The 13277-nt window shown below is 43.1% G+C and overlaps 1 protein-coding gene across 2 annotated transcripts in view; it reads left to right on the top strand.

The window, feature by feature from the left end:
* Positions 1-5344: 5344 nt before the first annotated feature.
* The window catches only part of EFNA5 (ephrin A5), a 271255-nt gene continuing 263322 nt past the window's right edge, over positions 5345-13277 (top strand). For both annotated transcript variants that reach the window (XM_036280869.1, XM_036280870.1), the window contains exon 1: positions 5345-5785. In XM_036280869.1, the coding sequence (XP_036136762.1) occupies positions 5661-5785 (125 nt within the window). In that variant the 5' untranslated portion in view covers positions 5345-5660. The remainder of the gene's footprint in view (positions 5786-13277) is intronic.

Below are 13277 nucleotides of genomic sequence, written 5' to 3'. Positions count from 1 at the left end.
GAACATCCACCTAGATAGTTCAAGGCCAAAATTTTTTAAATACATGAATAAATAAATAAATAATTAAATACATTTCTCTTTGTGTAGTAATTTGAGGGATAACGATTGTTGTTGCTTCAGTGCCATTTATTTTAAAACCACTGGTGCACTTGGTTGCCTGTAGCTTTAAATACAAACATTTATAATGCAGTGAAGCCCTTTTAAAGTCCATTCTCAACTTTTCAGGTCTCAAATTCCTACAACCCTGCTTCTTTTTCAAAATTTATCTTTACTGTTGAAATAATTACAGATGTCCCCCCCCTTTTATTCCCTATTGACCTCCTCTACCCCACTCCCCCACCCCCGACCCCTGGCCTTCACTGCACTATTGTCTGTGTCCATGGGTTACAAATATAAATTCTTTGGTTAATCTATTCCTGCCCCGCCCCCCCCGGCCCTGTTTTAGATTCGTCAGTCTGTTCCATGCTTCCATGTCTCTGGATCTATTTTATTCATCAGTTTATTTTGTTCATTAGATTCCACATATAAGTGAGATCCTGTGATACTTGTCTTTCTCTGACTGGCTTATTTCACTTAGCATAATACTCTCCAGGTCCCTCCGTGCTGTCTCAAAGGGTCAGAGAGTTTTCTTTTTTATAGCTGCATAGTATTCCATTGTGTAAATGTACCACAGCTTTTAAAAAAGCTTTTGAAAAAATTGTGGTACACCTACAACCCTGTTTCAATCTCAAAGTCTTCAAATACTCCCTGCACTTTAATTTTTACAAGTTTTTAGTTCCTTGCTGGTTTCTTTCTGTTATACTGGAATCTCCTTCTATACTGGGGGGAAATGCTCCTTATCCTTTAAAGGCCAGCTTGAAAGGCATTGCCTCTGTTAACACTGCGCTAATCATAATATCATTATTTTATATAATACTGATTTGTAAAATTTATATCACTTGAATAATGTGGCTTGAATATAAATCACGTTATTAGCAATAAGTGCATGGTTAATGATACCTTTCTTCAAACTCTATCCAAGTATGTATCGATCACAGCAATTTTCAACTGGTGTGCCATAGCAGGCACTTTGACTCATGAATTTTTAAAACATGCAATACCTGACTGTTTAGTCAGGGCCATCTGACCTCTTTTCCCTTAACTGTCAAATAAAAAAAAATATATATAACAACAGCCAACACAACAATGGCTGTCCAGTGAGAATTAGTCAAAATTATACCTATTTTTTTTGTCAGATCCATCAGCAAAATATGTATTTTTTTTGGTATGCAACAGAATTTTAGTAATTCATTTATGTGTGCCATGAGATGAAAAAGGTTGAAAATCACTATTGTATCTCTTGCTGCTTAGTTACTCTAATAGCAGTAATTACATAAGTATATAATCCCAGAAGAAAGTGCTTGATTTAGATTTATGAATTATTTCACACAGACATTTGAGTTATCTTAACATTTGCTTTTATTCCAACTCCTTGACTCTTTATAAGGAATATCTTTTATTCTGCCTCCTTGAATCATTTTAAGGAAGGCCATAATGTATAATTTTTTGTTGTTATTCTGTCTAAAATGGGACTCTCCAGATTCTAAACAATTAGAGACATATAAAATAGTAGGACATCCATATTCTTTTGATATGTTGAATTTTCACATATTGATTTTGGTTACAGTATGTGTTTTCAGATAGAAAATAAGTGGATATAAATCCCCCCTTACCCCTTTTGGTTTGGAAAGCACAGGAAACCAGCTTGCTAACTCCTTGACACCTGATATTTCCCTGAATAAAAAGGCTCTCTGATGAGGATCAGCATTTTCCCCAAGACGGAAGTTGTGCATTCTCTTTTTCTGAAAGATACAGATGTCCCTTAAAAGGGTCCAGAGTATTTCCTGCAAAACTGCTTCAGTCAGATGATCACCTATTAGAACCACTATCAGAAAGGCTGAGGGAAGAAATAAATGCATTTTCCTGCAACAGAAAAACAAACACACCCCAAAACAGGCAAAGAACTTGAACATCGGCAAGATTAGAGACTAGGAGGGAAAAGTAAATAACTTTTTAAGGAAAAATTTGATTTAAAAAATAAAAGAGTATCCTTTGGTTCTCTAGTGTAAGTTTCCCCACTTCTTTCTCACTGCTGGAATTGTGTGAAATAGAAAGAAACATTTGGGTTAATATTCTGAATTCGCTTTTTTTTTTTTTAAGTTAAAAAGGTGGTTTGTTTGTTTGGGTGATCTATCCTAGTGTCTATTTAAACAGATGGTAATTAATGTCTGGTCACAAACAGAAGTGTTACTTTCCTGGGACAATTTCAGGATCTCTTCAGGTGGGAAAAATCTCAGCACTTGAGAAACTACTCAATTATCAGGCAAGGGCCCATAACAGCCAGGTAATTCCATGCCAGTGTGAACTGTTCCCTTTCCCACAAGTCTTGATTGATCATGATCCCAGATTCTCCATCAAACTCAATCCGGCTGAGCTGCGGGCAATGCCCGCGCTGGGTGCGCACTGCAGGCCCACCACTGGAGGGCGTCTGGACGCTTCCAAACAGCTCCGAAGCTCCTGGAAATGCCGAGCTCCAGGACTGGAAAGCGCCGGACAGATATCGTGATACTCGATTGTATTGGGCTAATAAAAGGGAGAACAGACAACTTTCAGAGAAAAACTAAACTGTTCTCTTTCTTGGGATCAGTCTTTTTCCACAGAGGCAGCAAACTCCCTAGAGAGCAGGAGAGAATGAATAATACCACGCAGGCCGAGCCCGCGGAGCCCCGCGAGGGCGAGTCTCCAGGGTTTCTAGCCCACTGAGCCCGGCGCCTGGCCAGCTTCCCGGGCGCTGGAGGACAGGGGCACGCGTCCCGGGGCGCTGGCTCCGCCTCGCAGTCAGGCAAACGCGCTTCGGTGGTGGCCGGAGGCCGAAGTACTACAACCTGCTCTAGAAGTCCGGGAACGCGAGGCCTTTTCCAATAAGGGAACTTGTTCCCCGATGTCTTCCCTTATCGACTTTGTTCAAAGCATTAATCCTTTGGGGAGTGGGTAGCGAACCAACCTCGGGGTTGAAATGGAAAATGTGGAACATATTTCTGATGGGCTCCCCTGCCGCATTCATTTCCTCCCTGCTGAAGGTTCGCATTGGATGGAATCACTCTACATACGCTGTGATGCTCTTGATTTAAAAAAAAAAAAAGTGTTTTCAGAGCTCACCACTTTAATGGAAAGACTTGCTCACGAACCTTTAAAATCCCTAGTATGAAGCGGGGAATTGAAAGGCACAGGAGAGATGCTCAGCTCCCCAGATAACACAGCACCGGGCAATTGCTCGTGAAGACCAGGGCAGAGATTTACAAGAACACAAATTCACCGAGGCTTTCTGCCAGCGGGTCTGCAGGGACTTTCTGTCACCTGAGGGGTCTGGGAGACAGATTTCCGCTCTCCGGCTACCGGGTGAGAACCGGTTCCTTTGTAATTGAAATACCCGACTCAGGTGAAAATATGTCAAATCATTCCTCAGCTCGGACGGAATTCAGCATCCAAAGGGTTACGCGAGACTGCTGGGTTGGGGCGGAGGAGAGGGCGCCTCGGCACTCCCAGTAATTCAATTAGTCAGAAGGTAGGTGGGGCCGGGGAGGGGGTAGGAGGCGTGAGGAAGGGAGGAGATTAGGAAAACGCCTCTTTCTCGTGGAGCCACCAATCCGGTTGGCGTTAAGAGAGAGGAAAAAAACCTCTATCTGTAAGCAAACAGCAGGCCGTTTCTTGACTGGCTGCTCCAGGCACCCACCTTCCCAAGTAAACTGCTGGGGGGAAGGGGGGGCCAACGGGAGCAGCCCACATGACCCGGGCCTTGGCAGCAGCAGCGCTGGCTGGCGGCGCCTCCCCCTGCTCGGTACAGAGCTCACACCCGTGCTCGCGCCGAACGCCTGCCCCGCGCCCTGCGTTACACGCCCGCCCCCACTCCCGCGCCGCCCACGTCCACGTTCACTCGTGCCGCCTTGCGCTCTCGTGCAGCTGCTGGGTCGCCGCTGCTGTCGGCTTTACACGCAGGTCATTAACGAGGGGGCGTGCCCGAGGAGATTTTTCCCATAAAGCATTTTTTCCCTTTTTTTTCCCCCCTCTTTTGCAAAACTGACTTTTACCCCTTTCCACTTCTCGCCAGTCGTTTCAATCCCTCCCGGGCTGCCCGGGCTGCGGCTGCTGCACTCAAGTTTATTTTCCCGCCTGACAGGGGTTTTAGGATTCGGTTGGTGGTTTTCATCTCTTGTTGCTGCTGTGTCTAAGGAGGGAAAAGGGGAGCAGCTGCGGGAGGATCGGAAAGGTTTTCTGATGTAGTCATCGGGGAGGTGCCACTCGCTGGTGCGCTTTTTTTTTTTTTTCTCCTCTCTTTCCATTTCAAACTGATTGATGCGTCTCTACAAGTTGCTGGGCTTGGGGCCGAACCCGTCGGAGTCGCAGGGACACTTCTGAGAGCTCAACTCCGGGCTCTTGGCACTGCGTCTGGGGGCTCATTCTTGCTCCCGGAAGGCGATCGGAGACTGACATCAGCCCATCCAGGAGTTGGAGGGATTCATTTTAAAGTGATTGTTTCCCCTCCCGCTCTCCATCCGAGCTGCTGGGTTGGCATCGTCCTGCAGGTTTGGGCATTCCAGCTCCTACTGGCTGGCTAGTGGTAACCTCTGCTCTTCATTCACTCTGGTACACCCACACCCGGCTGAGAAAAGCACGCGCGAGAAATCCCCGAGGCCAGCGCCTGCGGTGTCGTCGCCACCGCCTCCGCCTCCGCCGCCGCCGCCGCCGCCGCAGTCCGACTCAACCGGGGACCTGCTGGAAGACACCGAGAGCCAAACTTTTTTTTTGAGGTTTGCGAGGCACGATCACTCCTCGCCAGCTTAGTTGCCGCTTAACCAGTTCCAGGACGCCGGCGGGGCTGGGTTTGTGGCTCTGGATCCCCACCCTTCTCAGCGCACCACCCCGAATCCGCAACACCTACGACTCCTCCGAGATTTCTAGGGGTTGCCAGTTAAGGCACAGAGGAGTCCATCAGCGTGAAGTCCCCCATCCACAAGGAGCCCTCCTCCTGCAGTTTCCCACCGGCCGCCAAAGTAACTTGGAGCGAAGCGGGGCGCAGTGCGAGAGCCCTGGGCGGCGGAGACCTGTGCAGCCTACGCTGAGCCGGGCCCGGCGGGCCAGTGTATGTCTCCCCGCGGCCGCGGCGCGCAGCTCCCGGTGACTGTGCAGCGTGCGCCGCCGCCTGCCCCGACCCGCGCTGCCGTCGCTCGGCCAAGCGCGCACCTCCTTCTCCCGGGGTGAACGGCCAGCCGCCGCCGCCCTAGAACAGCTTGGCACCCCTTACCCCGCCCTCGCCGCCGCCACCACACACTTGCATGCTTCTCTCCATCTTGTGATTTCTTTTTTCCTTCTGAACCCTCTAGTGGGGGGTGCGAGTTTGTATTTCGCCCATCCACTCCACTGCCTCTTTTCTTCTCGCTCTCCACCCCCTCCCCAGCCTGTTGTGTGCCTTTTTCTTTTCTCATCCCTCTTCATTTTTATTTATTCATATTTATTTGGCTCCCACTTTCTCGCTCTTGCTCTCTCCTTCCCCCACCCCCTCTCCGGATCCCTGCTATATCCCCGGAGTGGCGCGTCCGGGGCTCCGCCGCTGGCCAGGCGTGATGTTGCACGTGGAGATGTTGACGCTGATGTTTCTGGTGCTCTGGATGTGTGTGTTCAGCCAGGACCCGGGCTCCAAGGCCGTCGCGGACCGCTACGCTGTCTATTGGAACAGCAGCAACCCTAGGTAAGGCCATAGGGGGCAAAGAGTCAGGGCTACTCGGGTCTCGGGGCTACCCGGGCCTCGGGGCCCTGTGGAAGGAGTGGCAGTGTCAGCGGGGATCGGCGCGCACCGGCCGCCGGCAGCGCGCACTCTCGGAGCCTACGTCGTCCGGGCGCTGATGGCTTTCGAGGCGCCGGCGGGAAGCGCTCCCGTTGCGCCACTCTTTGTTAAACCACCGCGGAGAGGCCGGGCGCCCCTGGGAGTACCCGGGTCTAACCAGACCGGTTGCCTCTGCAGAGAGTGAGGAGACTCAGAAAAGGCGGGAGCCGGGGAGTCAAGACTTTCCCCGCTTACCCGCCCGGGCAGGCTGGCCAACATCCCGAAACCGGCGCAGGGCTTGGGCACTGGCAGCCCCGGGTGCGCCCGCCAGGAGCTACGGTCTGCAGTTTAGGTGCGCAGGGATTACAGGGAGACCGGCCAAACAAACCCAAAGTTTTTTTTTTTTTTCTGTTTTCTTTTTTATTTTTATTTTCTCGGTGCGCTCGAAGAGCGCACAGGCTGGGGGAAATGAGGGGGGCTGGGAAGCGGAAGCTTTAGGTTATTTTCCTTTTTAACTGCGAGGAAATTATCTGGCCCCTGGGTCAGTCTGGGCCCGGCACACTTGGCAGTGGAGAAGATTGTCCCACCTCCTCCACCCCTGGGTGGGCTCAAGGTGCCAGAAAGTTTGATCTAATGCGGGGTTACATCATGTGTGCAGAGAGAGCTGCTGGAGTTGGCGGAGCAGGGCGGTGGGAGCCCTTCGTCCGCGGCCTGGCTGTGTGCAGCCGGAGGAGCACACGCGTTACCTGAAACCGTTCTGCTGCGGTCTCCAAAGCCCGATGTGTGCGCGGGAGGCTAGGGGTTGGCGCCTGGGGCCGCCCTAGTGCAGCTGCTGGACCGTGGCCACCAGCAGACGTCCCTTGTTCACCGACACCCCTTGTTCACGGACACTGAATGTGGGGTTGGAGTGGTTGTTGTCCAGAGTGCCAGGCGGACCCCTCCCGATCCAGAACAGCTCCGAGCCTCCGAGCCCTGCTTTCTCCCAGGCCTGTGGGCAGGAGTCTGCCCCAGTGGATCCAAATTGCTTTGCCTTTCCGGGACCGAGGCCAGCTTCCAGCTGTGGGCTGGCCTCAGTGCCCGCCCAGGAGGGAAATAGCATCGATTATATCCCAAATCTCAGCTTTTTCCCTGGGCTGGAGTGGAAGTTGGCGAGAGTGGCGGGATTCCAAGGGGGAGAGTTTATGGTTGCTGGCGCCCAGGTCGCCTGGGGAGAGAGGTCTGGAGGCGCTTCCAGTGCTTCCTCCCTCCCAGTGGACCTTTCCGCGGTCCTCCCGCCTTCCTCCCTCTTGCAGGCATGGGAGGGATTCCCCACTTGCAGTAATGTCAGCTCAGGTGAAGATGGGCAGACTTCCCCACAAGCGGTGCACCGGTTGCCGAACGTAGAAAGAGTTCCCCCAGTCCTGCTACCCCAGGAAAGATAGGCGCACCCAGGTAGACCAAGCCCTAATTGCTCGCCTGGAAGAATTGGGAACATCCCTGAAAGTTTGGCTTACAAAAAAAAAACAGAAGAAAAAAAAAAAAAAACAGTCTTGTGGAGGTGGGTGGTGGGATGGAAAGCTATTTCTTCTTTGACATGCCACTTACCACTATTAGAAAAAGAGAAAAAGAAGCCATCCTGCCAGAGGAAATGCCTTTTATTAAAGCTGACAAGACAAATAGAGCAAGCTTTCCAGTTGTGATGGTGTTAAAAGCAAGCCTCATTATGCTGGTTGGTTTTATTCCCTTTTGGGCTTTATTAGACAGCATAGACGAAAGGGTGGAATTTATATTTGTAAACTTTAGCGCCTTATTAAATAAAAATAACAGTGAAATTGATTAGTTGAATTTGGGACATTTTGCTCCTGGTCGTCTTTTCTTTCCCATTCAAACCTCACAGTGTGATCTTTTCCTCATTAATTTATTTGGATACTTGGATGATCCAGTCATCTGGGTTAAAACAGAAATAAGCAACCATACCCCAGGTCTACCCCTCCTTCTTAACCTGTCAAGCTAGTCTGAGTTAGTTTGAGGACATTTTATCTTAGGTTATCTCTGTTTTATGCTTTTGATACTGTTGTTTGGTTTAAGATTAGCACATTGATTTTTGTCACAGGTCATGTTTTTAATAGATATGCCCTGTCTGCGGAACACTCTTCTGCTCAGGAGGCCATGGTAGCTTTGAACCAGCCCAGACAAAGTTAATCTGTAGAATTATAAAAGTCCAGGAGTATTCTCAAGTCAGTATTCTAACGTGAGGTTCGTGGAAATACCTTTTTATTTGGTCATTATCAGTTTGATAATGTTAAAAAGAAAGAATAACATACCTCCTTTCCCAAGAGATTCAGCCCTAACTTTTGAATTCTTAGGGGTTTGTGAACTTATTCATCTTGCTATGTTATTACACTAAAACCTACTTTAAAAATAATATTATTTTATAAATCTGGGTGGCAGATTTATCTCTGAAGAGTTAAATACGATGGTGCTTTTTTGAGTCATCAAAAGAAGTCTGCTTAGATGTAGTTTAAAAGGAGCCAAATGCAAAATAAGTAATTTGGAAATAAACACAGTTTATCACAAAAGATAGTGAATAAGTATTTCAGAACATTTGCACCAGTTTACTAACTTCAGTGTTTTACATTTCCCTTTTATATGTTATCATTACAAAGGTAATTTAGCCATACCTTTTGGTTTTGCATAGATCCTATCTTTTAAGATTTTGCTAAACTAATAATATAATCAAAACTTCAATCTTTTGGAAAAAAGTTGAAAACTTTAATGGCAACTTAAATAGATTAAAATATTTTTTTCTCTGTTAAAGACTCAAAGTTCAGGGGACAACACATTAAGCCGCTAATGACACTGTACAAGTGAAGTAAATATATTTTCACTTATACCAATGGACTTCAATTTATACCAGTGGACTTCAATTTAAATTATGTTTAGATAAAATTAGAATTAACAATCACATCTTGATCACAGGATTTCAATATTTTATATTGTAACTGGTGTAGTCATAGGAGTTTATTCGCTACATTGGGTTTCATTACTGACTTCATTGATACTATAAGCATGCATTGATTTAGATTCATAAAGAAAAAATACTGAATTTATTTGCTGTCAGAGAGTTTTACTATTAGAATCTATCTTCTCAGGTATTCACTTCTGGGAAGTGGATGTTCAATTTTCAAATACTGATAACTTTTTAGTTGCCAGTATTTATTGGGCAGTGGGCCAAACTAATTTCATGTGTTGAATTGGCACAAATTTCTGAAGTAGTAACTGAAAACTATCAGTCTGAATAGAAATATATGATAACATTTGCCTAAATGCATCTTTCATATTTTAAAAATTAAACAAACAAACAAAAAAACCCAAAACCACACAACTGTATGAGTTTTGCCTACATAGTGAGAGTAATAGAATTATCTTTTTAATGTTATGCTGAGTCCTAAACTGGCATGCTACTAAGTAACTTGGAGTAAAGAAAATCCAAATCAAAGAGAATATAACTGTTTGTCCTTGACTTCTTTAAGAAAGCTTTTACGTAACTTTTAAAAAGTCCTTCAGTAATAAAACTTTATTTACGTTCTCCCAAAGTAGCTACTCTTACAAAGATACTAATTATCAATCTTAAGAACATCCCACTTTATCTGAATGAAGCATGCTATAAACAGTTTGTTGCTTCCAATGAGAATATTCTTTCAAATATTGTCATATATTGAAAAGTTGTTGAATTCCTTCGACCGGTTGCAACAATGATGCTAGGATAATTAAAGATGTCTCCTACTGGTTGGCATTAATAGATGGAACGGTGGCAAATACAACCAGCACACTTTAAGAATACTGATTCTCCTCACTTAGTGCTTTGCTGCCGTTGAAGTTTGAGCATCACCAATTTAAAATGTATTCTTTTACAAGAAAACATACCTCTACAATTCAGCTGGGATTTACTCAATTTTATCCTAATCATATGTTTTCTTTGGACTTTTTCTATTCTTGTAGGGATTTGTAATACTTAATGTGAGTGTAGCAGATAATTGACAACATTTAGTTTTGTTCATGTGTAATCTTGAAGTTGCAAAAGTGATGTGAGTTCTAGGTTAACACACCCAAATCTCTGGCAGTGTAGATCATATATTATGTGGCTAAATAGAAAGAAATAATTTTTTTCCTAATAATAATTCCTGGGTATTTTTACTCTTTCCAAATTCACTTGTTTTATTTTTTAAAATCTGACCCATCAGTATATGTATACCAATCTGCCGGCACTGTGCCTTCTCCACAGACGAGTAAATGAAGTTGGTTTGGTTTAATTTTAAGAATTTGTTTTGAGGAAAGGTGGAAAGTTGATTTTGGTTTTGAATAAGTTTTATTATCAAACTTGTAAAGGATTAGGTTTGTTTTTGAAATTTTCAGTGTTTTAAATAATATTGTATTGTGTTAGAAACATAAGTTCTTCAAGTAAAAGGCATTACTTAGAATCTTTTAACTTTATTAACTCTGAATCTCCATATATCAGTTTAGTAGGTATAATGAGGTAATTTTATTACTTTGATGTTTATTTATATCAGAATTTATATAAACACCCAGATAAAAATAAAGCTGTATGATGAAGGTTTATATCTCATGTTTTATCCTTATCATTTAGGAGACCTGAAGTGAATCTTCCTACTTTTACCCTCTTTTATCTAGAAATTTGTAAAAGAGATGTATCCTTCTTGTTTTTGGTCAGTTTTCCATAGAAGTTTGAAAAGCAAAGTTAGCTCCTGAGATGTTTCATCCATTTTATGCATTATATTATATATTTATAATAAGCTATCAGCAGTAGTCACCTGTCTTCAGGTGACTGAAACCTCAGTGCTAGCTGGGGCACACTTGTCTGTGCAGTTTAATTGGGCATTTCCAGTGTGAGACCGAGGTTAATAAATTCCTTGTGATTAAAAGAATCAGAGAGAGCCTTCAGCAGTTATTACTCACTCTTAGTTGATTTCAGTGGTATTACCTAAACCATTGGTTCCCTGAATGAATATCTTGTTGCCATGTGTCTTCTGGCTGATAACCAGACTGATACCCAGGAAGCTTTAGAGACTTCCACCTTTGAATGCTGAAGATCAGGTTTGGACGGAGCACATAGTTATTTGGGGACAAATTAACCTTGTGAATTTCTTGCCATTTAATCTTGCAAGATGCCTTCTGAACAGGGATTTCATTGCATTCTGTCCACTGGCCCGATTTCCTCTCGGATAAGGACAGATAAAGATGAACGCCTCCTTTTCTCCCCTGTTGCTATGTACCAAGCAAGCTACCAGCTTCATGCTGGGCCAAGAAAATGAATGAATACAATTAGTCCTTCAGGAGTCCTGGTCTTTGCAAGCTTGGGAGAAGTATATGGCAAAAGAATGTACCTTTGAGAAAGAGTAGACATTAAAATATAAAATGAACAAAACATAAGAAAGTGTTAAGAACAGAAATTTTATATATGGGTAGCATTTGGTCTATTGCTTAGTATTTTACCCCCCACAATATAAATCATTTGCTTAATAGCTTTTAAAAAAGAAGCTACTCAACCTTCTTCATTTTTGTGATTGTTTTGAATACCTTCCAGTATAGCAATGATGATCTAAAAAGCCATGCTATTTTAAGTAAAGAACCAGTCTATGTTGACTGATTATATTTTAAAAACTTTCTTTTCAGACACAGTACACTGACTATTAAAATAGCAACTCTGATTAGAATGTCCATGTTGAAAAGTAAGCCTAAATGTCCCTAAGTACAATGAGGGAGGCCCTGGCCACTTACAATGGATTCTCAGTCAGTATCAGCCTTCCGAACTGAGGAAAAATTGCCTTTCGATCATTTGTGATGGATAACACCTTCATATGCAGGTATAAAAACCTCAAAGAGGAATATAAGAAATGAGATATTAATATTCACATTTACTACTGTGTCTTACAATGGTGGTCTCAGAGAGCATAGCATCAAGAAATTAATGTCTCTTTTAAGGGCCTGATTTATATTATTAAATTATATTTTCATCTGCTTCTCAAGCTATGTCCTGAGCTGTTTGGTAGAAAAGTTTCTTGTGATTAATTTGAACTTCCAGTGTTTCTGAATGGGATATTACTCACTACCAGACCTGTTTCCTTTTAAATTTGTCTGCATTTATGTTTTCAAAATTAAGTCCCTTATAACCAAGACAGCACAATATCACAGAAGCACTTAGTTTAAAATTAAAAAGTAATGATGCAGGTTTTTCTGTATCATTACTATTACACATAGTTTTCACTACAAATGAAAAACATTCCTTATATCTTTAATGATGCAGGTTTTTCTGTATCATTACTATTACACATAGTTTTCACTACAAATGAAAAACATTCCTTATATCTTAGTATTCTTGATAATCTGTACTCCTTAATGTACTTCAAAGGATGTATTGCAAATTACTGATATCTCTGCACTTTTTTCTGAAATGTGTGTGGATGTAAACTTCCGATTTTTGAGGCTTTTGAATAATGTTTTCAAACAGTGAGCCATAGATTTTAAAAAAACACCTTATTTTAAAATAGTAGAGACTGCTAGTTAAAGTTATCTGGTTGCAGAGAGACAGTAGTCTACCACAGTGATAGTTAGCTCACTTTCATTCAGGTAGAATTCTATTATTTTCAATAAGGAAAAATAAACCTTTGTCATCTTTAGAAACATCCTTCATACAACTGACAGTTGACAGCTTGAAGAAAATGTTACTGTCAGGTCTTATTTTCCACTCAAGTAAGAAATAAAAATAGTTTTGAGTGATTTAAAAAAATCTGTTTAAACATTATTTCAAAATGTAGGAAATGTTTTTAAATTTTATGTATATGTCATAGAATTACTCTGCCACTTGCTTCAGGGAAGGTCAGCAAAGTACAGTTCAAGGAGAGACTGTCTAACAGTTAAGTTCCAAATGCAGTTGATATGTTTGTAACAGGACTGTCAATGGACATTTTTGATGGGATTCTTTAAGAGATGTGATATCGATATTATTCCTAATCAAGTGACCTGATGTCATGACTGATGGTCACGATTCTGATGTAATGTATAAATAGAAACCTTGGTCATGTGATATCTTTATGTATATGCGTTGGACAATCATGTTATCAGAACATAAAAATTAGACCTTTCAAAAAAACTGCTTTGCTATGAATAATTTTAAATAACTGCACAGTGTAATCCATAGGTTTCTTTGTGGAAGGGTATGAATACATACTTGGAGATTAGAAAATATGACTCAGTTCTTGTTTCCTGATTTAGAAAAGCTAGGTTTTTGGCTTTCAGTTAAATCAGCGTTTTTCTTGTTTCCCCCTAGAAGCAGCCATCTTGTTTTAAGGCCGATTTTATTTCTTTCATGAAAATGGTCCGGAAATGAATATGGACGATAGAAAAGGACTAAACCACT

The sequence above is a fragment of the Molossus molossus genome, unplaced genomic scaffold (genome assembly GCF_014108415.1).
Source record: "Molossus molossus isolate mMolMol1 unplaced genomic scaffold, mMolMol1.p scaffold_m16_p_3, whole genome shotgun sequence".
Taxonomy (NCBI): Eukaryota; Metazoa; Chordata; class Mammalia; order Chiroptera; family Molossidae; genus Molossus; species Molossus molossus.
This window is presented reverse-complemented; position numbering and strand designations above follow the sequence as displayed.